At 46.7% G+C, this 24218-nt stretch overlaps 2 protein-coding genes and 2 pseudogenes across 2 annotated transcripts; 2 read left to right on the top strand and 2 right to left on the bottom strand.

Annotated features, from left to right (window-relative positions):
• Positions 1-15558: 15558 nt before the first annotated feature.
• Positions 15559-16499, top strand: LOC112197216 (annotated as a pseudogene).
• An 858-nt stretch (positions 16500-17357) lies between these two features.
• Positions 17358-18131, top strand: LOC112197215 (F-box/kelch-repeat protein At3g06240). Its single transcript, XM_024337818.1, has one exon. It carries the CDS (start codon positions 17358-17360, stop codon positions 18129-18131), a length of 774 nt encoding a protein of 257 aa, XP_024193586.1.
• Positions 18132-18855: 724 nt separating this feature from the next.
• LOC112196715 lies at positions 18856-20820 on the bottom strand (annotated as a pseudogene).
• Positions 20821-21074: 254 nt separating this feature from the next.
• Positions 21075-22705, bottom strand: LOC112196719 (eukaryotic initiation factor 4A-3). The gene is made up of 3 exons (XM_024337128.2): positions 22370-22705; positions 21712-22141; positions 21075-21611 (listed from the first exon to the last, which is right to left on the bottom strand). Exons 1-3 carry the CDS (start codon positions 22684-22686, stop codon positions 21123-21125), a joined length of 1236 nt encoding a protein of 411 aa, XP_024192896.1. The 5' UTR covers positions 22687-22705; the 3' UTR covers positions 21075-21122.
• Between the last annotated feature and the right edge of the window lie 1513 nt (positions 22706-24218).

Raw genomic sequence — 24218 nt, 5'->3', positions numbered from 1 at the left:
AAAAACCCTTAATGGTTTTGATAGCTGTAGTGGGCGATAATTAATAATTATCAATTGGCTTGGATATAACTAAAATATAGGCAAAGCTGAATGCCCATTGGACGCGGGCGGCTGGGATAATATATTTTGGTGCTATCCCCGCGAGCACATCACATTAATAGCGCACTAATATAGTCATGATGCTATATTCCTGTTCTTCTGCAACTGTGTACAGACCCCATCGCACGCTTGCTTTCTTTATTTTACCGCGAGCACAGCTGTACTGCACTCTCTGACCCCCATGTGGGCGAAGAATATGATGATTACTCCACGCAAATTCCCAAAAAGCAGGCTCCGCTGGGCCTCTGTAAGGCCTCGCGAGGGTTTCCAGCAGACTTCCCACGGGACTGAAGGCCAAGCCTTCAGTTTGGGTCGCTTAATTAGGCCCCTGGTGCTTGTCCTTTATGGACCCAGCCCAAAATGTTCTTTTGGGCTCAAACAACTCCCTCAAGCACCATGACCCAAAACCGCCAGACCATGTGCGGGAGCTTCTCCCCATTACTTTGACCACCAAGATGTAAATTGAGATCCTGAGAATAACACCACACACCAACCAAACAAAGACACCAGAACCCTAGCTCGTGAGAGTAGGGACTTATTTGACTAAGCCAAACACCTAACACAAAGCACAACACCACAAGAGCAACGGAAAGACAACAACGAAAAGCTAAATAATTATACAATAAAGACCACCAACAAAGCCTTAAAGCAAAGGCCCGGTCCAACCCCCACTCCCGCAGGCCGCAGCCGACGAGCCCCTCCGCCATCATGCCTCCACCGCTCATCAAAAAGCCTCCGTGCTGAAGACTTCCGCCGCTGCATCACCTTGACACGCCACATCCATCCCCTACACCAAGCTGATGACCATAGAACGGTCCCAAATCGAAGCAGAGAGAAATCCCTTTCAGGATCTCCCCTTCCTCGATCCGATCTGAACCTCCATAGCCATAGCCCAAGGAAGCAGGGACAAAAGCATCCCTGCACTATTGCTGTGAGCAGTTACCGGGAGCTCAGGTTTAGTATGTACTATAAGTAGCAACAAAATATTGGGGTAAAAAAAAAAAAGTCTGATCAATTTCATATAACTTATTTTTCTGATTAACCTTACAGTAAAACTTTGATAAACAAATGTTTGATAAATTAATGACCTCAATTAAATTATAAATTTCTCCTGTCCTTAACTTGCTTAATTATTCCCCTCGACAAATTAATGACCTTCTTGTAGCTGATTTTGAACTCCAACTCCAAGAGCGAAGGCAGCTCCTTGGAGAGTCTGTTCAGCTTTTGATCTCGTATCTTGTTTAATATACTGCTCAGTTTGGTGGATGGCATGAAGAAATATTAGTGTTTTTTTATCCTTACATAATTCCTTATTATCCTTAAGAAGATGGTAAAAACCGTGGAGAATCCGTTGAGCTTTGGCTATTTCCTGTCTTTCAATAGCTGTGAAGGCATCTTTCAAACGGCCTGCTAGCACCGGCTGTACACTGTGCAAATATTCAATTTGGTGTAACTGCCTCTGCAGAGTTCCTCTTCCTCGCGCATTTCCGTGTTGGTGTTCGAACTCCGCTCCAATTGCGTTAATGAGAGCTACAGCTTTGGATTTATTATCTTCTTCGACTGCCTGCTCAATTGCTTTCATCATTTCTTGAAGCTTGGCTTCTTTCACATCGTCAGGCAAATCGGTAGCATCTAACCTGGCAGCAACTCCTGCAACCATGGCACTAGCTGTTTGAATTTTATCAGCTTCAAGAGTGTACATACATGTGCATTTGCAAGCATAATTAGCTATAATGAGCCACGCTCATGGTACCACCAGGGGTACCAACGCCCGCCATATGAGTGACTGGCGTAAAGACAGCTAGCCAGGTTACCGCCTGAGCCCCGGATCAACCCCAAAGCACCGCCGACGCACCGCCACGCGCCGTGTCAAGATAGCATCAGAAGCTACTGAAACTGGGAACTGAAGCACATCAGTCCCACATCGAAAACAAGGAGAAGATCATCCTCTTACTCACCTATAAAAGGTTCTCTCCTCTCTCCTCATTTATTACGCATTCAATATTTACTTGCGGTGACTCTGTCAACATAAATACATTGACTAACTTAGGCATCGGAGAGTTGAAGACCGCCCAGGCGGTCATTCATGCCCAGGCAGAATTTATCACATATGGAGAAACCCCACCGCCACCAGCAACACCAACAAAGTCATCTCAACCCTCCTCCAGCCATCAGGAGACCGCCAGCAAAGCCCCCACTGCACCGCCAGCTGACAAGAAGAGGGAGTGGCAACAGGGCAGTTATCAAAGCAAGAGGCAGAAAGACAATCACTACAAGGGCAACCGCCCATCCCATGGGGACAATCGCAACAAGCAGACGGAATCCTCTCAGCGGTATGCGGTATTCACCGTCCTCACAGCCTCGTACGAGGAAATTTACAATCAGTGTAAGGATCAGATACCACCGCCACCCTCACCAAAATTCCCCAAAAAGGGTAAGCCAAAAAACACCGGCATGTGGTGCAAATACCACGAGGACAGCGGTCACAATACCAACAGTTGCAACGCTCTCAAAACGGCCATTGAGACCATGTACCGTGACGGCAAGATGGATCAGTTTAAGGTGCGCCAACCGCCACCTGTGATTGCCAACATTGAGCCGCTGGGCCGCATCAACACCATCGATGGAGGGGCTCCAATCACCAACATGTCTCACAGGGCAAGAAAGCGGTATGCACGCGCCAATCACCCAAAGGAAGTCTGCAACATCCACTACGAGAGATCTGCCAAACTCCCAAAGTCTGGTTGGGAGCCCATCACCTTCTCAGAGGAGGAGGAGCGCGGAGTACATCTACCCCATGACGACCCATTTCTGATCGATGCCATTCTCGACAGATGGTCAGTAGGAAGAATCCTGGTGGACAGCGGATCTGCTGTCAATGTCATATTCAGCGATTGTTACAACAACCTTAAGCGGAACAAGAAACTACTACAAGACCATGAGCCATTGCTTAGCTTCTCCGGCGATATCACTCAACCGCTAGGTTCTGACTACATGCGGTTAACCATCGGTTCCAGTCCATGTATGGCACAGGTACATACTGAATTTATAATTGTGGATTGTTTCAGTTCGTATAATGCCATCATAGGACGGCCGGCACTCAACAAGCTCAAATGCATCATCGCCGGATACATGCTTCTCATGAAGTTCCCCACACCCAACGGCACGGGCTGTGTCAAGGGAAGTCAGCAATTAGCGCGAGAGTGCTACTCAACCACCATTGCGCGGTCAACCCGCCGCCACGAAATCCTAACGGTAGGAAATCAGGCACCGCCACCAGATATCTTCGAGGATCCTAGGGATGAGGAGGAGAAATATGTAAGGAAGGAACCGGTCAATCCGGAAACATCGTTGAAGGTCATCAGCATCTCTGACGAGCACCCAGAGTGGACAGTCCGCATAGGAGCTCAGCTAGACCCAGAGGTGGCCGCAGAACTCACTCAATTCCTGCGGGACAACGCCGCCGTTTTCGCATGGTCATACGCGGACATGCCAGGTATCTCTCCCGAAATTATCACACACAAACTAACCATCAAGCCATCCTTCCATCCTATCAAGCAGAGGCGAAGGGCCTTTGACGAGGAGAAATACCGCGCCATAAGAGAAGAGGTCGCCAAGCTCCAGGGCATTGGATTTATCCGCCAGGTAGTCTATCCCCAATGGATCTCCAACCTGGTCATGGTCAAGAAGCCTAGCGGCAAGTGGCGGATGTGTGTCGACTTCAAAAATCTCAACAAGGCATGCCCAAAGGACAGTTTCCCTCTGCCACGCATTGACCAGCTGGTCGACGCAACCGCCGGGCATGAACTCCTCAGCATGATGGACGCCTTCTCCGGCTACAATCAGATCAAGATGCATCCCAGCGATCAGGAGTGTACCACCATCACCACCGACAAAGGCCTGTACTGCTACAATGTTATGCCTTTCGGTCTGAAGAACGCCGGTGCAACTTATCAGCGGCTGATGAACGCTATGTTCGCTGAACATTTGGGCAAGATAATCGAGGTCTACGTGGACGACATGTTAGTCAAAAGTATAAAGGCCAGCGGACATGTGGCAAACCTCAAGATCATAGTTACCATCCTTCTGGCCTATGGCATGCGCCTCAACCCAGAAAAATGCTTCTTTGGCGTCACCGCCAGCAAATTTCTGGGTTATATTGTCAGTGAACGAGGAATCGAGGCTAACCCGGACAAGGTACAGGCCATACTCGACCTGGCGGACCCTGAGTATAAGATACACGTCCAGTGCCTCCAGGGCAAGTTAACCGCCCTTTCTCGATTCATCTCCAGGCTCTCTGACAGGTGTGCCCCATTTTTCAAACTCCTCAAAACGACTCACAAGAAAGTCATCAACTGGAACCCAGAGTGTCAGACGGCGTTTCAGGGCTTGAAGGATTACCTAGCGGCAGTCCCACTACTCTCTATCCCTGTGCAAGGAGAGACACTGTTCATATACCTAGCGGTATCGGTATCAGCGGTGAGTTGCGCCATTGTCCGGCGGGAGGGACAGGACGAGCTCCCAGTTTTCTACGCCGGCAGAGGCATGAACGGGGCAGAAACAAGGTATCCACCCTTAGAACAGCTAGCTCTTGCACTCATCGTTGCCGCCAGGCGCCTCCGCTAGTATTTTCAAGCGCACACAATCCATGTGCTGACCAATCAACCACTGAGACAGGTGATGCAGAACCCTGAACATTCAGGGCGCCTCAGCAAGTGGGCCATCGAGCTCAGTGAATTTGACATAGATTACAAGCCAAGAACCGCCATGAAGGGCCAGGCGGTAGCGGACTTCATCGCTGAGCTCACTGAGCGTCAGCCCAATCCCAGCATAGAGGATGAGCCCGGGACGGAGATGGTCACCGCTAAGGAGCCAGCTCCCCTACAATCAGATTGGAACCTGCATGTGGACGGCTCCGCCAGCGCCAAGGCCAGCGGCGCCGGAGTCATCCTCACAGGACCTGGGGGGCTGAATGTGGAATACGCACTAAAATTCAACTTCAAAGCCTCCAACAATATGGCGGAGTACGAAGCACTCATTGCCGGCTTACTCCTCGCCATCGATTCAGGGGCTGACAGTGTCAACATCTTCAGTGATTCCCAGTTGGTCGTTAACCAGGTCAATGACAGCTTCCAGGCCAAGGACCAACAGTTAGCGGCATACTTGGGGTACGTTAAGACACTCCTCAAGAAATTCAAATTTCATAACATCACACAAATCCCCAGGGAAAAGAACGCCAAGGCTGATTCACTGGCAAGACTGGCAACCACCCAGCCACATCAGAGTCCAGCGGACACAAGAGTGGAGTGTCTTGACAAGCCAAGTATCACAAAACCCTGGCGGAGATCTTCAACATTGAGGTCAATACCAGCTGGATGGACGAAGTCATTGAGTACAAGCGCAACGGCACATTGCCGGAAGACAAAGTTAAGGCGCGACAACTCCAGCAGAGGGCAACCCGCTACAACATCCAGAACGGCAAGCTGTACCGCCAGGGATTCACCCATCCCAACCTCCGCTGCCTAACCCCAGAGGAGGGAAAGGTCGTTCTGGCGGCAATTCATAGCGGAGAATGCGGAAACCACTCAGGCGCCAGATCCTTAGCCAACCGCACAATGCGACAAGGCTATTTTTGGCCTACTCTCGGCGACGATGCCCGCCGGGTATCAAGATCATGCCACAAATGCCAACAATTTGCTGACATCCCGCATGCACCGGCGGAACCACTATCGGTCATCATCGCTCCATGGATCCACTCAACTTGGGGCCTGGATCTGATGGGAAAATTTCAAACCGCCAAGGGCCAGTTCAAGTACATCATAGTGGCTATCGACTACGACAGCAAGTGGATAGAGGCGGAACCACTAACAGCAATAACTACCGCCAAGGTAATTCACTTCCTCTGGAAGAACATCTACTGCCGTTACGGTGTCCCACACACGATAATCACCGACAATGGCACACAGTTCAACAACAAGGAGCTCATCTCTTTCACCGCCAACTTGGGTACTAAGATGAGTTTTGCATCTGTCGCCCACCCCCAGACCAACGGTCAGGTCGAAGCAGCAAACAAGATAATCAAAAAGCTGCTGAAGAAAAAACTCGACAAAGCAAAGGGTCTATGGGCGGAGAAACTCCCGGAAGTTCTATGGGCCATCAGAACAACCCCAACTTCCGCAACTGGTGAAACTCCTTTTTGCATGATGTTCGGAACGGAGGCTGTCCTGCCTATTGAGGTCTCTCAACCTACCGCCAGAGTCGAGGGCTACCGCCCGGAGACCAACACTGACGGCATCAACCTGGACAAGGACCTCCTAGAGGAAAAGCGACACAAGGCCCACTTATGCAACCTGCAAAACAAGCAGCGGGTATCGCGTTTCTACAACGCCAGAGTCAAGGCCCGGAACCTCCAACTGGGGGACTGGGTAATGAAGGAAGTCATTCCACCGCCAACAAGGCTTCGCCCAACTTGGGAAGGTCCATACAAAATTGTGGAAGTAGTTAGCCTAGGCACCTTCTACTTAATGGACAAGGATGGCGTCACAACGACCCACCCTTGAAATACCGAACACCTTCGGTATTATTACAAATAGTCATACCGCTACCCAAGAGCATCTTGACTTAGCTAAATTTTTGTTCAATATTTAGCTAAGGGAAGCTACCCAACGGGTACTACCCCTCTTTTGTAAACGCTGATCAGTCAGCTATCAATGAAACGAGGAATTATTCAAACCATTGTTACCAAGTCTAGCACTGAGGGCAACTGGCAACGCCAGGAATCGTCAGCGGACCACGTCCGCTACGTGGTGCACTTGGACCAATTTTAATTCCTTTAATGTTTCATTGCTTGGCAAAAGAAAAATCTCTACGTCAAAACTCTAGCGGTACAAACACATCATGACAAACGTCAAACTCTGAAATTTCATTTCAGGGCTGGGACTCCCCACCCAAAGTAGTTCATTATTACAAAGTGTCGAAAAAAAAAAAAAAAAAAAAAACTATGGAAGTCTCAACTAGCTTCAGCGGTTGGCTTCAACTTCTACGGCTTCAACAGGCGGCTGCGCGACCGATCGGCTCGCCTGATCGGACCCTCGAGCTGTCGGACTGGGGGTCTCTATAGTACCATCCGCCCGGGTGTGTGCCTCCAGAAATCCGGCACGTGACACCTCCGACGGGGTCTGCTGGGGAGTCTGCTGGGACCCTTCCGGCGGATGTGGGCCACTTTCCCCGCTGCCCGAGTGAGTACCCGCAGCTGGGGCAGGCACGACTTCTGTCTCCGGCGGGACACTCTCGGCCACCGGCACGTCAGGCTGTGACGCCTTTGTAAAGTCAATGGCGCCCTTCCGCTTCAACATGTCTATATTGGCCCGGGCCCCAGACTTCGCCGCTTCGGTCAGTGTCTTCTTAAATTCTGCCGACTGCTTGAACGCTTCGACAGCGGCGGCCGCAGCGTTACTCCCTTCAGCTCTCAGGCGGGTAACCTCGCCCCCCAGCCGCTTCATCTCGGCCATCCTATCGGCAGACTCCCGCTGCACTATAATAAGTTTCTTGTCTTTTGCGGCTATCCGCTCCTGCAGCAATGCGATCTCCTGCTCCAACTGGGAGACGCGTTCATTCCTCTCCAGGTCCCGCCTTATGGCCGCATTAAGCTTGCCGCGGGCGTCCGCATAATCACACTCCGCCTTGACCAACCCCCGCTCAGCCTCCGCCAGTCTCTCCGTTGCCTCCGCCAACTCCCTCTGGAGACCTCCGATTTCTTCCCTCAGCTCTCCCTCAATCGCGGGCTGCTTCGACGCCGCCACGAACATGTCATGTAACCCCGCTGATATCTGACCAAAGGCCGAGCTGAAGGGCGATTGGTCAATTGCCGTAGGGCGCGATATGCCCGCCAAACCGCCAAACCCCAGCCGCTCGCACAGATGGAAGAGGAACTCCCGTTCCCCTTCCGTCATAAATGGCGCATACTCGGCGAACGAGTCTAGCTCACCGACGGCGGGCGCCTCTCCCTCCACCGCCGCAGTCTTCGAGGGAACCTGTCGGGCCTTCTTCTGACGATGGGCCCCAACCACCACCTCGTCTCCCTCTTCCTTGTCAGGAGCCTCAACCGTCCGGCGCTTTCTCTCCAGCGCCCTCTGACTCCCAGCGACGGCCCTCGTCACCCTCACTGGCGGCTCCTCCCTTGTCACAACGACATCTTCCGCCGGTTGCACAACCTTTTGAGGACCCCGCCTTTGAGTGGGCATCCGCTCCTTCTGTGGCCCGGCCGCAGCATTTCCCCTCCGATCCAAGCCGACGGTCTGAGTCCCCGCCTGCACCATGGGCAGACCATCCTCACCAAGGTGAGACTGGTGCGGCATCGACATCACCACCGGAACATCGGAATGGCTCAGCGCCAATGTCTCCGGGTTCACCACGGTCTGCTGGGCCGCCAGCCCCTCGGCATACATGGCCTCCAAAAAATTTTCTATCTCCGCCCGATCCATCGCCTTCTCAAATGCGTCGCGACTCGATTTGTTGCCCGGCGAAGTTTCTAAAAAAAAAAAGAGGGCGACAGCCATCAGTCAAACAATTCACAAGTATGGTACGTTACGACAGGATAGACTCCTCACCAATGGAACGTGTTAGTCGCAGGTCGACCAACAACTCCCAACCAGTTAGCAGGCGGAAATCAAGCAGGTTTCGGTTCCGCCAGCAACCCCTGATCCTCGCCACGCGACACTCTTCTTCCCGCGTTAGCGTGTACCGAAGTCCCGCTGCACAAAAAAAAACACGTCGTTAGTAGGAATACAAGTGCAAGCACGTGGGCACGCCATGTACCTTCAGCGGAAACCGGACACCAACCTCGAATAGGTTGGAACTCAGACTTAATCCTAAAGGACGGCCCTTCCTCATTCGATCTGGCGTGGTACTCCCAACCGTCGGTGGCAACGCAGAAGGTCCCCGCCAGTAGGACATTGAGTCCCTTAGATTCTCGATCAGCTTGGGCGCTCCCTGCCGGCGGCTCAAGTTCACTTGCCCTTTGCAGCCTCGGCGCTTCACGTACACCAACTCATAGAAGTACAGCACTTCCGCCACGGTAGGACCCTCGCACCCGGATAACCGCCAAAGGGAGTTCATGGCCAACATCAACCGCCACATATTGGGGCAAATCTGACCGAAGGCAAGGCCAAATTCGCACACCAAGATTTGCAGATTCGGCACCAGCGGCAATGTTACTCCTTGGCGGAATATCGCCTCGTGAACGGCAGCAAAGCCCGCTGGGAGCATCGAGACCTGCTCATCCACTGTCGGCGGGCGCAGCTTCACCGAGCCCGGCAACCGGAACGTCTGCTTCATCCGGTTAACAGCGGCGATGTCCATCCGCCCACCCGCCTCGTCGACGGCGGTGCCGTCTGAGAGATACCACGCTGATTCGGCATTGTGGCCCGGTACTTCCCCTTCGCCAGCGGAGCCGCTAGCAGCACTATTGCTCGCCAGGCGCTCGTCGCGCCTAACTTGGGCAGCAGCGACCTCACCCGCCCTAGAGCTCTCTGGACGCGAACCACGACCCATAGCTACTTCCCAGGGGATGGTCTGAAGTGGCTCAACTTCAAGCGGTTCTGGCAGTGAGGTTCCTGCAGGGGCAGACGGACGCAACGAGTCAATAAAAGTCATATCCGCCACGCTGAACGACACGTCAGACCCGGAATCCTCACTGCTCGAAATCTCTATGACGTTGGCCATCCCAAACCCTAAAACCCACATCAGTTAGCACAAATACAGATCTAACCTACTCTCACATCAGATATAGCCAAAGATATCAAGAACAATTACCCACAAAAATACCAAAACAAAAACAACCGCACACTCAACCCAGATTGGACCGTCTAGCAAAACCCAAAACCCCAACTTTCTGTCAAACACCATAACCTCCCTCAAATCTCTCTCTACACCCTCCGAGAATAACACACAAGCAATATCACACCATTAACAGAAATACCAAAACCCAGAAACCACCATTGCAGATTCAATGAAACAGGAAAAGGATCCGAAATACCAACCTCACGTCGAAGACTTTGGAGTGCAACTCGTCTTCACTGACAGATTTCGTCCTCTCCAGTCCGACAACTCCACGCAAACCCGGGGATCTCCTTCGCAATTCGCAGACGAACAAGGCTCGAAGGAGGCAACTCAGATTTGAAGATTTTCCAGAAGTGTCGAAACTCGCTCAGTTCCCCCCTTTTTTATGTCAACATCAAGCAATCCTGAGCCGTCCGCTACAAAACGACATCACGTAGCAACCGTACACGTGTCCCACGTCTTCACTAACTCCCTGGATTAGCCGAGGCGTCGCCTCGGTTACGAAATCCATCATTACTCGCATTAATGACGAGAAGACGGCTAGGCTTAGCAGACAAACCTCCACACGCTAACCCTCTAGGAGTTGGCCACGTGTCAACCGTCGTCTTCTTTAGCTTCCAAGGGAAGCCACCACTTGAGAAGAAACCCCAAGTGACGGAGTCTCCGCTGAGCGAAACCCCGCCAGCGGACCTTCACTTGCCATTCTCCAAGTGACGGATTCTCCGCTGAGCGAAACCCCGCCAGCGGATCTTCACTTGTCATCCAAGTGACGGATTCTCCGCTGAGCGAAACCCCGCCAGCGGATCTTCACTTGTCATTCAAGTGACGGAGTCTCTGCTGAGCGGAACCCCGCCAGCGGACCTTCACTTGCCATTCTCCAAGTGACGGATTCTCCGCTGAGCGAAACCCCGCCAGCGGATCTTCACTTGTCATCCAAGTGACGGATTCTCCGCTGAGCGAAACCCCGCCAGCGGATCTTCACTTGTCATTCAAGTGACGGAGTCTCCGCTGAGCGGAACCCCGCCAGCGGACCTTCACTTGCCATTCTCCAAGTGAAGGAGTCTCCGCTGAGCGAAACCCCGCCAGCGGACCTTCACTTGCCATTCTCCAAGTGACGGATTCTCCGCTGAGCGAAACCCCGCCAGCGGATCTTCACTTGTCATCCAAGTGACGGATTCTCCGCTGAGCGAAACCCCGCCAGCGGATCTTCACTTGTCATTCAAGTGACGGAGTCTCCGCTGAGCGAAACCCCGCCAGCGGACCTTCACTTGCCATTCTCCAAGTGACGGAGTCTCCGCTGAGCGAAACCCCGCCAGCGGACCTTCACTTGCCATTCTCCAAGTGACGGAGTCTCCGCTGAGCGAAACCCCGCCAGCGGACCTTCACTTGCCATTCTCCATGTGACGGAGTCTCCGCTGAGCGAAACCCCGCCAGCGGAACTTTTCTTGTCACCATCGAAGTCTCCACCGGAACGTCCCTCGTCATTCGGTAAACGGGGCGTCCTCCGCTACACAGCACACCGCTAGCGGACCCCCTTTCTCATCTGACAAGCTGCGTACTTTATTCAGCGCAATACCGCTCAATAAAATACCACCAAACGCGTCTACCTGACGCTGCTTCCTGCTACATCTAGCGGGGGGACTTCCGCCAGCGGCGGATCCCGAGGCCACGCCTCTCTGACAACGCCGCCACGCGGAGTTACGGTCAGAATGTCCCTACGGGACACGGGGACTAGTCAACAGTCTACGACAGCCCTGATCAGGTACGTTGACCCCCGTCACTTGGGTGCTAAGATTGGGCTCGCAACCCAACACCCTCTGCTCCGTGCAGCGCTGCTCCGTGCAGTTCCCCCTCAACAAACAATAACAGCGACCATCCGGAGGTCCATCTTAGCCGGGGAGTGGGGGACTCCCTGGGGGGCCTAGCAGGGGCCCACCCGAAAGGGCACAAAGCGTTTGCTCAGTAAATCCATGGTTGACAACGCACTGACGCTAATTATGCTTCTGCAAAGTCTAGCGGGAGAAACGCTTCAAACCGCCGATCAACTCCCCAACTAAGATTGCCCTCCTTGACTGGGGATTTGGGGGACTTGTACATACATGTGCATTTGCAAGCATAATTAGCTATAATGAGCCACGCTCATGGTACCACCAGGGGTACCAACGCCCGCCATATGAGTGACTGGCGTAAAGACAGCTAGCCAGGTTACCGCCTGAGCCCCGGATCAACCCCAAAGCACCGCCGACGCACCGCCACGCGCCGTGTCAAGATAGCATCAGAAGCTACTGAAACTGGGAACTGAAGCACATCAGTCCCACATCGAAAACAAGGAGAAGATCATCCTCTTACTCACCTATAAAAGGTTCTCTCCTCTCTCCTCATTTATTACGCATTCAATATTTACTTGCGGTGACTCTGTCAACATAAATACATTGACTAACTTAGGCATCGGAGAGTTGAAGACCGCCCAGCGCGGTCTCCCTCTGACGCCCGCCCGTTGTATTTCGTTTGACAGGTAACGGAAGCTACATTAACAAATACAAGTATCGATCCGCCCATCGGATCAGCGTTAAACTAAGGTCCAGCTACCGCTAGACTTTTAGACATTAACAAAGAGCAATCTCGGCTCCCCTCAGAACATTTATCCATGCCCCTATCTCCTCCTCAGTTAGTGGCCTGCCACCACCGGAATTCTCGTCCCTAAATCAATTCATAAACATATTCATCAACTCAACAACACAGACGTACGCGTCAATGAATATAAGAACAAAAAAGTCGAAACATATACTAAAATGAAAATATGGATCTACTCGCATACTTGGCAGCCCAAGTGCGCGCGCTGACCGACATTGCCAGCTCTAGCACCAGAAACATCCCAGTTAGAGTTGAAAGATTGGCCATCTTTCTCTTTTGAATGCTTGCTTTGAGTTGATATGCTCAGTTCACCAGGTCTATATATGTATTTATAGCTCACTGGTTGAGTGGTTCTGTTGCAGAAAATTCGAGAGGCCTTGCATTGCTTCTCGATCTGTGAATCAAAGCATTGCATGTTTGCCGCTTCTCGCGTGCCTTTGAACGAGTTTCCCACCAGAATTTGCTCTATCGAAATGTAAAGAAAATCAACTATTACTCACTCACCAGACAAAAAAAGTATCCACGTAAAAGTTAGTAGCTACGTACAATTTCTTTCTTAACAAACTAAGTTAATTGCTACTATTTAACAATGTGAATTGCTACTATTTAACAATGTGTACAATAGGCTGTTTTGCATCCATTTAAATATTGCAAATTATCTTAATATACAATGGAAAAATACACACCTGATGGTTTTGAATAATTAATTAAATGGATGTGAGAAAATTTATCAAATAAAGCGGGGAATTACTACAGATAGAGTGGGGGGAGTCGTTTTGTTTTGTTTTTTGTTTTTTTTTTTTAAACAATAGTGGGCGAAGTTTTTTCATGGGTAAAATGCACAGTGGGAACTTTTATTTTTATTTATATATATATATATATTATTTTTTGAACACTCCCCACCCCACCCCCTGATGTCAGTGAGATTTGAATCCATGATCTCCACAGTGTTAGTTAAGCTAACTAACTAATTAGTTAAGCTAACTAACTAACAGGCTACCAGGGGCAGAACCAGGATTTGTAACTTGGGGGGGGGGGGGGGGGGGGGGGGGGGGGGGGTCCAGAATAAGAAGGAAAAAAAAAACCGACACTAAACAAAGTTAAGCACTCGATGTATATTGCCTAATCTCGTTAAGAAAATAAACCATATATATACATAATGTAGATATATACAAAAAATTAATGTCCTCTTAAGGTTCATGCGACGTCCATTCTTTATACAATTTTTATTTGTTTCCTATATAGATTTAATCTCACTAATTGAATTCTTTTAAACTTTAGTAAATACTTAATGAAAAGTATTTTTTGGTAAGTACATAATTATGAGTTTTAATTAACATTTCTATCTCTTGTATTACAATTTACTTTTGAGTTTCTTCTTCATCATACGTTTTAGTTTTATGTATTTAATATATAATTATGACTACATAAGAACGCTGGAGAGGAGGGGGGGTCCGAACCCCTGCAGACTGAACAGTGGTTCCGCCACTGCAAGCTACGGCTCACCGACCACATAGTGGGAAGTTAGTTGCAGAGGATTGTAATTTTTTTCTAAGGATCTCTGTCTTAGAAAAAATTAGGCCCTATCGGCTCATGGCATCTGTAACTTCAAATTCTATGAGTAGTTGAAAGTTTACGATGTCATCCCTGTTGTTTGATCTTTTGGATTAATAAAAAAAAAAGGATAAAAAGAGTACCTATGTTGTTTAGCGAACACATCAAACCTCATATCGGTGAAATTTGAAGTAAACATGCATCTAGTACAATCATCCTTCACAAATGTGTTACTCTAGTAGGAGCAAGTAACTCTTAAAACCAAAGTACCAAACATAGAGTAAGTAAGAGGAAATAAAGCTAGGGACAAATGAAAGATGAAACAGAATGCAAATATCAAAAAAGGCCAAAGTTGAATCACTAATGCAAAACTATGAAACAATACAACAGACCACAAATCCTATCAAATAACTGCCTTTTCAGTTAAACCAGGATATCCCCCACCCGTAGGCAAGGACTAATCTCTCGAGCCGGTTTAGACCCCATTTAGGGGGGAAGCTCTCCCAACGCTGGCTGCTCCATTCACAAGGCTCGAACTCGAGACCTTACTTAAGGGGAACAAACTCCTTATCATTTGAACCACCAAGCGTTGGTATCAAATAACTGCTTTCATTCAAACAATTAACCAATCTTTTGAAACATAAGCCACGTTTGTCCTTAGGGTCTTAGCACTTGAGCGTTCCATCACCCATTCTGACTACTAGACCACTCTTTGTAAAACCAAATGAGTGGAAAATAAGGTCCTTCCTCCGGGAATCCTAGCAGACACATTGAACAACTAGTCCATGATTCCGCCACACCATACTTTTTCATGACCAAAATGTCGAAACAAGACGGTCGGAGAATCTCAAACAATGCAAGCGAGCACTGATCCTTACCCCCATAATATCTCGATAGCACATATGGAGGTTCTCTCCTAGCTTGGTGGACCTCCACATTGCGAAACGACTCATCAACCATATCCAATGCCACAATGGAATTATGGAAACAATAACCCCATCCTTGGCTATCTCACTGTCTTGGCTTTGAACCCGGCCAGTGAAAATCACCTGTAGCGCAAAGATTAAAGAACAAAATAAATGGAACACAATGGCGAGCTGACAGGGCACCAATTCCCCCTTCCAGCCTAGATCATAGTTGAGATTCTTCCAAGGCGATCAGTGAAGTCTTTATGCCGCTTCAGGTGCGTATCAAAGCCTTGGCGTTCTCTAATCTCCAACACCAAGTTCATTGCACTGCACGCCAAGAAAGCCCTCGAGGATAAAGAGGTATTCTTTCGGAGACGAAGAGTCATATTTAACGTGGCACTACATTACCTTTACTCTTTGGACCTAGACCAGTTTCTCAACCATAACAATAACGATGATGATGACAATGCACTGGTTCTTAAGAATCGCCATGTTCATGCAGATAATAATCATGATGGTTTGATACCAGCCACCGAGCTCGATTTTGTTTCTGCAGAAGGACGTAGACCCATATACTTCATCTACTCCTGGAATAACTTGTTGTTGTGCTATATGAGGTGTGGGTTTTATTTGGTTAACCCTGCAACCAGGGAGATGAAGAAAGTACCAAAGACACCATCATGGAGACCTACAGACATCTACAAGATACCCTACAAGTTTGCTGGATCTCCACGACGCTCTCTAATGAAATTTTGGAGATGACCAACAAGTTCATGACCAATCCTATAAGGATCCTGGTTAAACGTGACGAGCTGACTTTGGAGGTAAGTTAATATACACGAGGAATAATGTTGTTTCAAATTTTTGATGATGATGCATTAGCTATTCGAATGCAATATTGTGTACTAAATGTGTGTGGTCATGGCGCAGGGAATCAAGCAATTTTTCGTTGCAGTTGAAAAAGAAGATTAGAAGTTTGATACTCTGTGCGATCTCTATGATACCCTTACGATCACACAAGCTGTTATTTTCTGCAACACAAGGCGAAAAGTGGACTGGCTTACTGAAAAGATGCGGACTAGTAACTTTTCTGTGTCTGCAATGCATGGAGACATGCCTCAGAAGTAGAGAGATGCTATTATGAAAGAGTTTCAGAAAGGTCTTTCACGAGTCCTCATCACAACTGATGTTTGGGCTCGGGGCATCGATGTTCAGCAGGTTTCGCTGGTTATCAACTACGATCTTCCAAATAATCGAGAGCTATACATACACAGGATTGGTCGTTCGGGTCGATTTAGATGAAAAGGTGTGGCAATAAACTTTGTCAAGAAAGATGATATCAGGATCCTAAGAGACATTGAACAGTACTACAGTACCCAGATTGACGAGATGCCCATGAATGTGGCTGATTTACCATGAGCTAGAGGTCGCTAGCAGTAGGCCAGTAGCAGATAATAGTGAAATTTTATTATATTTATCTTTTATGTTGACATGACACGTACGTCAAACCCATTTGTTTTTGACAACCTTGTGTGCATTTTTTATTGTCAAGTTGATTATACTACTATGATTTTGCTAAGCCTGCAAATGATACCAGTATTTATAGGTCCTAACTAGCTATTTGGATGCCACTAATTTGTATTGAATGGAAACCAAACCATCATATATCCCCCTACTCTAATTAAGTGGATGATGTGTGAATGATGAATTTCTAATATAAATTGATAAGGATAGAGAAACACAATCATATCCCTTTCTGACTTGGATATCCAGTTTCGCATATAATTAGGACTTCAACTATAAAAACAACCATCCGCTTTCTAAAGCGTTACAAATCTCTCTTAAGGTTCTGTAGCGCAAAGATTAAAGAACACAATAGATGGAACACAATGGCGAGCTGACGGGGCACCAATTCCCCCTTCCAGCCGAGATCATAGTTGAGATTCTTTCAAGGCTATCAGTGAAGTCCTTATGCCGCTTCAGGTGCGTATCAAAGCCTTGGCGTTCTCTAATCTCCAACACCAAGTTCATTGCACTGCACGCCAAGAAAGCCCTCGAGGATAAAGAGGTATTCTTTCGGAGACGAAGAGTCATATTTAACGTGGCACTACATTACCTTTACTCTTTGGACCTAGACCAGTTCCTCAACCATAACTATAACGAGAGGATAATGACAATGCACTGGTTCTTAAGAATCGTCATGTTCATGCAGATAATAATCATGATGGTTTGATACCAGCCACCGAGCTCGATTTTGTTTCTGTAGAAGGACGTAGACCCATATACTTCATCTACTCCTGCAATAACTTCTTGTTGTGCGATATGAGGCGTGGGTTTTATTTGGTTAACCCTGCAACCAGGGAGATGAAGAAAGTACCAAAGACACCATCATGGAGACCTGTGAGGCCCTTTTGCTTGAGCTTATGTGGATTTGGATTTGATTCCTCCACCAATGAGTACAAGGTGGTTAACGGGCAGGTCTATTCTGATATCAATGTAATCGTATTTAGTGTCTATACACTGAAAACTGATTCTTGGCGAAAGATCGAGTGCTTCTCTCCCTACCATGCTTATTGGTTTCAGGGGATTTTTCTGAATGGAGCTATTCATTGGTCGGCAACGACAGTTGGAGATCGATCCTCTTCGGTGATTGTATCTTATCTATTAGCAGAGGAGGAGGTTCGCGAAATTCGACTCCCACCCATCGGTGATACTTGTTTAGCAAACCTGGGAGTGTTTAGAGATTGCCTATGTATAACGCTCGCTGGTATTGATCAAACATTCAATGAGTTTTGGGTCATGAAAGAATATGGGGTGAGCGAGTCTTGGACTAGAATGAGGGTCTCCATGCCATATCACCAATTGTCACATTTTGGTTTCTCTACAAAATCTCATGATTTGATGGTGTGTGGAAGTTCATTTGTTATGTACGACTTCAAAGAAGAAAGTTTTAGGAACCTTCCAATTCGTGATACCACCTTAGGAGGTAATGGTGTTGGGGTTTATGTTGAGGGACTTTTTCCACTAATCGATCGAGAGCAGGACGAGAGCCGTAGAGTAGATAATCAAGTATTGATTAAGCTCAAGCATGCATAATCTCACCCTTGATGAAGCATGATTTTTAAATTGTGTTTCATTTGACAGACCTCAAAAATCTCGACCCGACTTTTTACTTTGAATTTTTTTTGTTTTTTTTCGATTTTTGACTGGCATTCTAAACTTTTTTACAAATCATGATTTAACACACGATTTTGACCAAATAATTGTGTGATATAATTCATAGTTTTGAGTAAAACCTTGGTCGTTTTCTGAGCAAAAGTTCCGGTGTTGATTTCCACAGGAATGGACAAGCATATGACATGTTCGGTGTGCTTTGTTTAATGGTTTCAAACTTTTTTTAAATTTTTAATTTTATTTTTTCATAGTTCAAAGTTCCCATATCGTTTCCACAGGGTTGGACAAGCATACGACATTTTTTTAGTGTGCTTAACCTCACTTGAATAGACACTGTTAGCATTGTTCGCATGACAGACATTAGTACCGTTAGTCTCCCTAGACATGGACACCATTACCCCTACTTTCAATAGACCACCGTTAACCACACTTTAACAGGGAGTGTGGATCTCCTGTTAACTTGTTAAGCATCCTTTCGTAAATCGTAACAGCAGAGCTGCAAATTCAAAAATCTGGGTGAACTGTTGAAACTTGAAAGAGGTCTGCAAAATTTCAATTGACAGTCCAGACTATAACATGAATCGATTATTAAGGTGGTACTCCTAAGAAGCTTTTCATTTGATAGAAAAGAATAGTAATACAGATGAGCATGAAAACCAAAAAGGTTCAGATAGATGAACATGAAGAATATACACCCGTTCTATCTTTCCTCTCTTTACAACAATCCAACAACACAACTCAAATGTAATCTGTTCTCCAAGCCTCTCAAATGATGACCTAATAACATACACCTGCCAATAGTAAGAGGAAAAATTAGTCAACCTTAGAGCCTGAAGGAAATTAGATCAAATAGTAGGAATGAACAAAATGCACATGGTGACAATGTGGAGCATGTGCCTCTGCTTATGTCCACATGCACAATTCCAGAAACCAATTTAGAAACGGGAGTGAAATCAACACTTCCCCATTTTAAAATACATTACCCCCTACTCTAAAAGCCTTCTTTCATTAGTTTTTTCAACTCAAAGAGGATGAATTGTAAAATAGGAGTGTAGATTTCAATCCCCTTTTCTAAAGGGAAGAAGAACAATGGTAAAGTCCTTACCAGAAAAGAACCTTCGCTAGGTAATCTCGTGAAGTTCCTATAGTATCACAAAGTTCGCCATCAGAATCTAGAACATTCTCTATATTCGCTTTAACTAAATCTTCCTCAAATTCTGGGAGAAATCTGGGCGCAAATCAACGGGTGGAATTAATGGCCCCTAATCAAAAGCTTCAACGACGTGCATTTCATATACGAGGGACAAAAAGAAGTGCATTACAAAGAAAAAAACTAAAACTTTGGAAGCTCACAAAAGATAGCCAAAAAGAAGCTTTGATCATGCTTTCTAAATTCTAACCAACAATGTCATCCAAACTTGAACCCACAAAAGAAGATGAAAAGGCTGAAAAAGCTAAAACTTGAAATCTCACAAAACAAGGAAACACAAACTTTGATCATGCACTCTAACTAGAGACAGCTAACAAACAAGTCGTCCAAACTTGAAATCAAACAAGTATGAAGGTTTGAGAGAAAAGGCTCACCTCCTTAACATTAGTTAACTCTGATTGCAACCTCTGGATGTAATTCAAAGCCTCCGGAGACAAATCCCCGAAAACTTGAGGACTTGTTGAGCCCAGGTATTGATTACTCGCCCCAAATCCATTCTCGCTATCCCTTTCCTCACTATCCCCCCGTCTCCGAACTCCCATCGATCTTCGACCCATCCAAAGCCACAGAATTCTCTGTAGAAATGTCAAAATTCCTCATCAACGATATCCCGATACTCCGCGTTCCACAGTGTATACCTGATCCATAATCCAAACCACTTCAATTCAATACAATTTCAAACTCTAAAAATCTCGAAAATTCGGAAACGGATTCAAATGTAAATTTACCCGAACCATTTCAATTCAATACAATTTCGAACTCTAAAAATCTCGAAAATTCAGAAACGGATTCAAATGTAAATTTACCCGGTGATTATGGAAGAGGCGAGGAGGCGATCAAGGGGAGCTCTGCAAACCCTAACGGTGACGGAGAACTGATCGGACGGCAGCAATCCCAGCATAGTAGAGATGGTCTGCTTCATCGAGTCCTTAGCGGAATCCGAAACGCCTTTGGAGATGACGGAGCTGTCAAGCGGCTCAATCCGCTTCAGCATATTGGCGATAAAGGAGAATCCGCGGTCGAAGCCGGACTTCCGCGTCGAGACGAACTCGTCGGACACGCCGCCGCCGCCGTCGACGCCGGAGATGAGGCATCGGATTGTGGAAGCCGAGCAGGCCAAACGACGCCGTTGGGCGCGGAATGAGGGGAGTAATGGGCGGGCGAGGAGGTGGTGGCGGGAAACGGGAGGCGGAGGCGGGGCTTGAGTGACAGGTCGGTGAGGCGAGAGAGAGTGAAAGCCCGAGCTGCGGCCGCCATGGAACAACCACGAGAGACTTGTGGCCTCTTGTGTGGTGCCTCCTCGAATCTTCTGTTATCTATTTTGCTTGAAATTTTAGTTTTTGTTTGCTTTTGTAAATTGCGTATTGGTTAACAAGATTCCCCTGCGATTTCAACAGAACTACAGATTCGCCCCCGAACCGAATTATGTAGCATTGGTTCATAGTTGAATAAGCTTACTTTAAATAAGTGAGCAAGACACGTCCTATGTATTACCGTGGTGTTTCACCACATAGACAAGAAGTTGTGTAGATGGTAGCGGAAGAATATGTAATGGTCATTCTGACCTCTTTTTATATCAATGAAAATTCCTAAATAGTTTTACTCAAAAAAAGAAAAGAAAAAAAGAGTTGCACACAATAAGGACGTCGTCAAGATATCAGTCAAAATAAACAGACTTTAATGTACTGATTGCAACCTCTAGCTCATATTAAATCAGCCACATTCATGGGCATCTCATCAATCTGGGTACTGTAGTACTGTTCAATGTCTCTTAAAATCCTGATATCATCGTTCTTGACAAAGTTGATTGCCACACCTTTGCGTCCAAAACGACCCGAACGACCAATTCTATGAATGTACAGCTCTCGATTGTTTGGAAGATCATAGTTGATAACCAACGAAACGTGTTGAACATCGATGCCTCGAGCCCAAACATCTGTTGTGATGAGGATTCGTGATTCACTGTTCTTAAAGTCTTTCATTATAGCATCTCTCTCTTTCTGAGGCATGTCTCCATGCATTGAAGACACAGTGAAGTTATTGCTCCGCAACTTTTCGCTGAGCCAATCGACCTTTCGCTTTGTGTTGCAGAAAACAACAGCTTGTGTAATCGTAAGGGTATCATAGAGATCACAGAGAGTATCAAACTTCCAATCTTCTCTTTCAACTGAAACAAAAAATTGCTTGATTCCCTGCAGTTAGAAATACACAATTAATATTCACATATATTTCAAACTTGAAGGCAGCATCATATATATCAAGCAACATAATTATAAAATTATATATACGTACCTGTAAAGTCAGCTCATCACGCTTGACCAAGATCCTTACGGGATCAGTCATGAATAGTTTAGTCATCTCGAGAATTTCATTTGGAAGTGTGGCAGAAATCAAGCATACTTGGACTTCATGCGAAAGATAGCGGTAGACGTTGTAAATCTGATCCTTGAAGCCTCTGCTCAACATTTCATCAGATTCATCGAGAATTAATAATTTAATTTGTCGAGGACGTAGAGTTTTCCTGTCGAGCATGTCACAGACTCTACCGGGAGTTCCAGACACCACATGAACTCCGTTCTCTAGCCTTCTGATATCTTCACCCAAGCTTTTGCCTCCTATGCATGAATGTACTTGAATATTTAGGTAATTTCCAATTGCCAATATCACTTTCTCTGTCTGGGCCGCCAATTCCCTCGTTGGAGAAAGTATCAATGCCTGAACCCTAGAATACAACGTAAATAGTTAGGCACGTACTTGACAAATAAGCCCTAATTAGCGATAACCCTAAACCTAGATATCAAATTAAGTAAAATTCGATCAAACGACAAATCATCATGCAAAGAAACAGACCCTAGCAGTAACCCTAACCCTAGGTAGTAAGGTAAATAAAAGAGTAAACCACTCCAATAAAACTAAAACAAAAAACTTTAGGTAGAAAAGGATATCATACTCTCTGGAGGCGGTGTCAACGATTTGGCAAGCGGCGAGTGCAATCATTGATGTCTTTCCGGTACCGGACTGCGCCTGGGCGATAACATCCCTGCGCTCAATAATGGGTCTGATGGCCCGTTGCTGGATAGCTGAGGGCTTCTCAAAGCCATGGTTGTAGATGCCTCGGAGGAGCTCTTCTTTAAGGCACATATCGTCGAAGCTCATTATCGGCTCTATACCTTCAGATTCCGAGGTCACAAACTTGAGCTTCTCCTCTACGGTGTTTTTGACACCCCGTATCGTTTGGCTTGCCCTGGAGGTTGCGGTTGCTGCCATGCTTAAACAAAAACTTGGTTCGACTTCTGTGGGTATATTATGTCAAAAGAGTAGGGAGTCTCTCTTTTATATAGGCTATATGAAGATTAGACCTTCCTTATTGTCTGAGGAAACCTTCCAAATCAGACTCTAATAAAATCTTGCAATCTTCCTATTCCTTATTGTCTGAGCACTTTAAAACCTACCAAATCAGTGACTAGGCTTTCAATTTCACAGATCTAAGATATTCTAGGGTTGATGAGGAGTACGCATCCGTCAGGAACGAGCTGATGCTGATGAATATCAGAGCTGGCAGAGAGGATTACATCATGAACAAGCCTCTTCCGATTGTGAGTGTGAGTAGCGATGAGGAGTTACGAGCAGAATTCGCCAAGAGGGGCAAAACCTTCCGAGTCTACATCGATAACAACCGACGTTATCAGAAGGCTGAGATCTACAGAATGAGAATGATCAAAGGCGGGTCGATGAAAGGCGGGTTGATGAAAGGCGGGTTGAGAATGATCGGAGCTTTTAAGGAACCCCGGTAGGCTCCGATCTACAGAAGCCCTCAAATTCATAGTGTTGCCGTCGCAGGAGTTTTTTCCACGCGCCGCCGCCATTCCATATACTATTTCGATTTCGTCGGGAACGGTGTTCGATCAGCTTCTTTGTGACGATGACTCAGATTTGGTGTCATTGGGACCTCGCTCTAGTTTTTCAATGTAAGTTCTAAGTTCATAGCATTATGGGTTTTTGTTGGGTTTTGAATTTCTGGTTGAACAACTCTATAGGATGATTAAACGCATTAATTTATGCTCTAAACTTCTAAGCCCTGATGCCCATCTCCCCTCAAGCGTCTTAGTTAAGCACAGAGGTGCCTGTGGAGCAGCTAGCTTTAGGTAGAACGGTTGAGTTTCTGTGGGTTGTTCATATGCTCGTTACTCCATTCTTTCTATGAAAATAAAATGTTTTTAATGCTATCCCTAGCTATTCAAGATTCTAGATTGATAAAAAAAAAAAAAAAAACCATTTAATATGAAAATTGTGTACCTCCCATGTATGGTGATAGGTATCTCCTAGTCCTAGGACCATTGTTAATTGCCTTTTGGTTATTGAGAAAAAGCAAGAAAGATAGGGATAACCATGTAGTAAAAACGAAGGGAATCTGTTATGCTGTTTCAATTTCTGCAATGCTAAGGTAAATAGGTGAATGCTTATAAATTTTCATTAACTTCATAGCTGGCCGGGATACCTTTGAGTTATAATTTTTCATAATTTTGAAGAGATCCGTCATGGAACCTGAAGACTGCAACAGACTACCCTTTTGTCCTTGTGATGGCAATTGGTTGCTTCTTGATGTCAGTGCTTGTTGCTGCAAATTAAAGAGGTCTAATGAAGTCCTTCTGATCATCGTAAAATTTATTGCTCCTTCATTACAGCTAAGCTTGTAAACACGAAGCTGGCCTTTCATATTGATGTGACTGCTTAGATGAAAACCATTGTCCTGGTTCGCTAATTATGCTTTTGAACCGCTCAACAGTAAGGTGTGGTTC

Source organism: Rosa chinensis, chromosome 4 (genome assembly GCF_002994745.2).
Source record: "Rosa chinensis cultivar Old Blush chromosome 4, RchiOBHm-V2, whole genome shotgun sequence".
In the NCBI taxonomy this organism is placed as follows: domain Eukaryota; kingdom Viridiplantae; phylum Streptophyta; class Magnoliopsida; order Rosales; family Rosaceae; genus Rosa; species Rosa chinensis.
The sequence above is the reverse complement of the archived record's forward strand: the minus strand, read 5'-3'. Positions and strand labels throughout refer to the sequence as shown.

Bases quoted from the DNA above. Each gene is read 5' to 3' on its own strand.
- LOC112197215 (XM_024337818.1), top strand. From the start codon at position 17,358: ATGAGGCGTGGGTTTTATTTGGTTAACCCTGCAACCAGGGAGATGAAG.
- LOC112196719 (XM_024337128.2), bottom strand. From the start codon at position 22,686: ATGGCAGCAACCGCAACCTCCAGGGCAAGCCAAACGATACGGGGTGTC. The intron at 22,142-22,369 runs GTATGATATCCT...GTTGTATTCTAG, and splicing joins GTTGACACCGCCTCCAGAGA to GGTTCAGGCATTGATACTTT. The intron at 21,612-21,711 runs GTACGTATATAT...TTCTAACTGCAG, and splicing joins GTGATGAGCTGACTTTACAG to GGAATCAAGCAATTTTTTGT.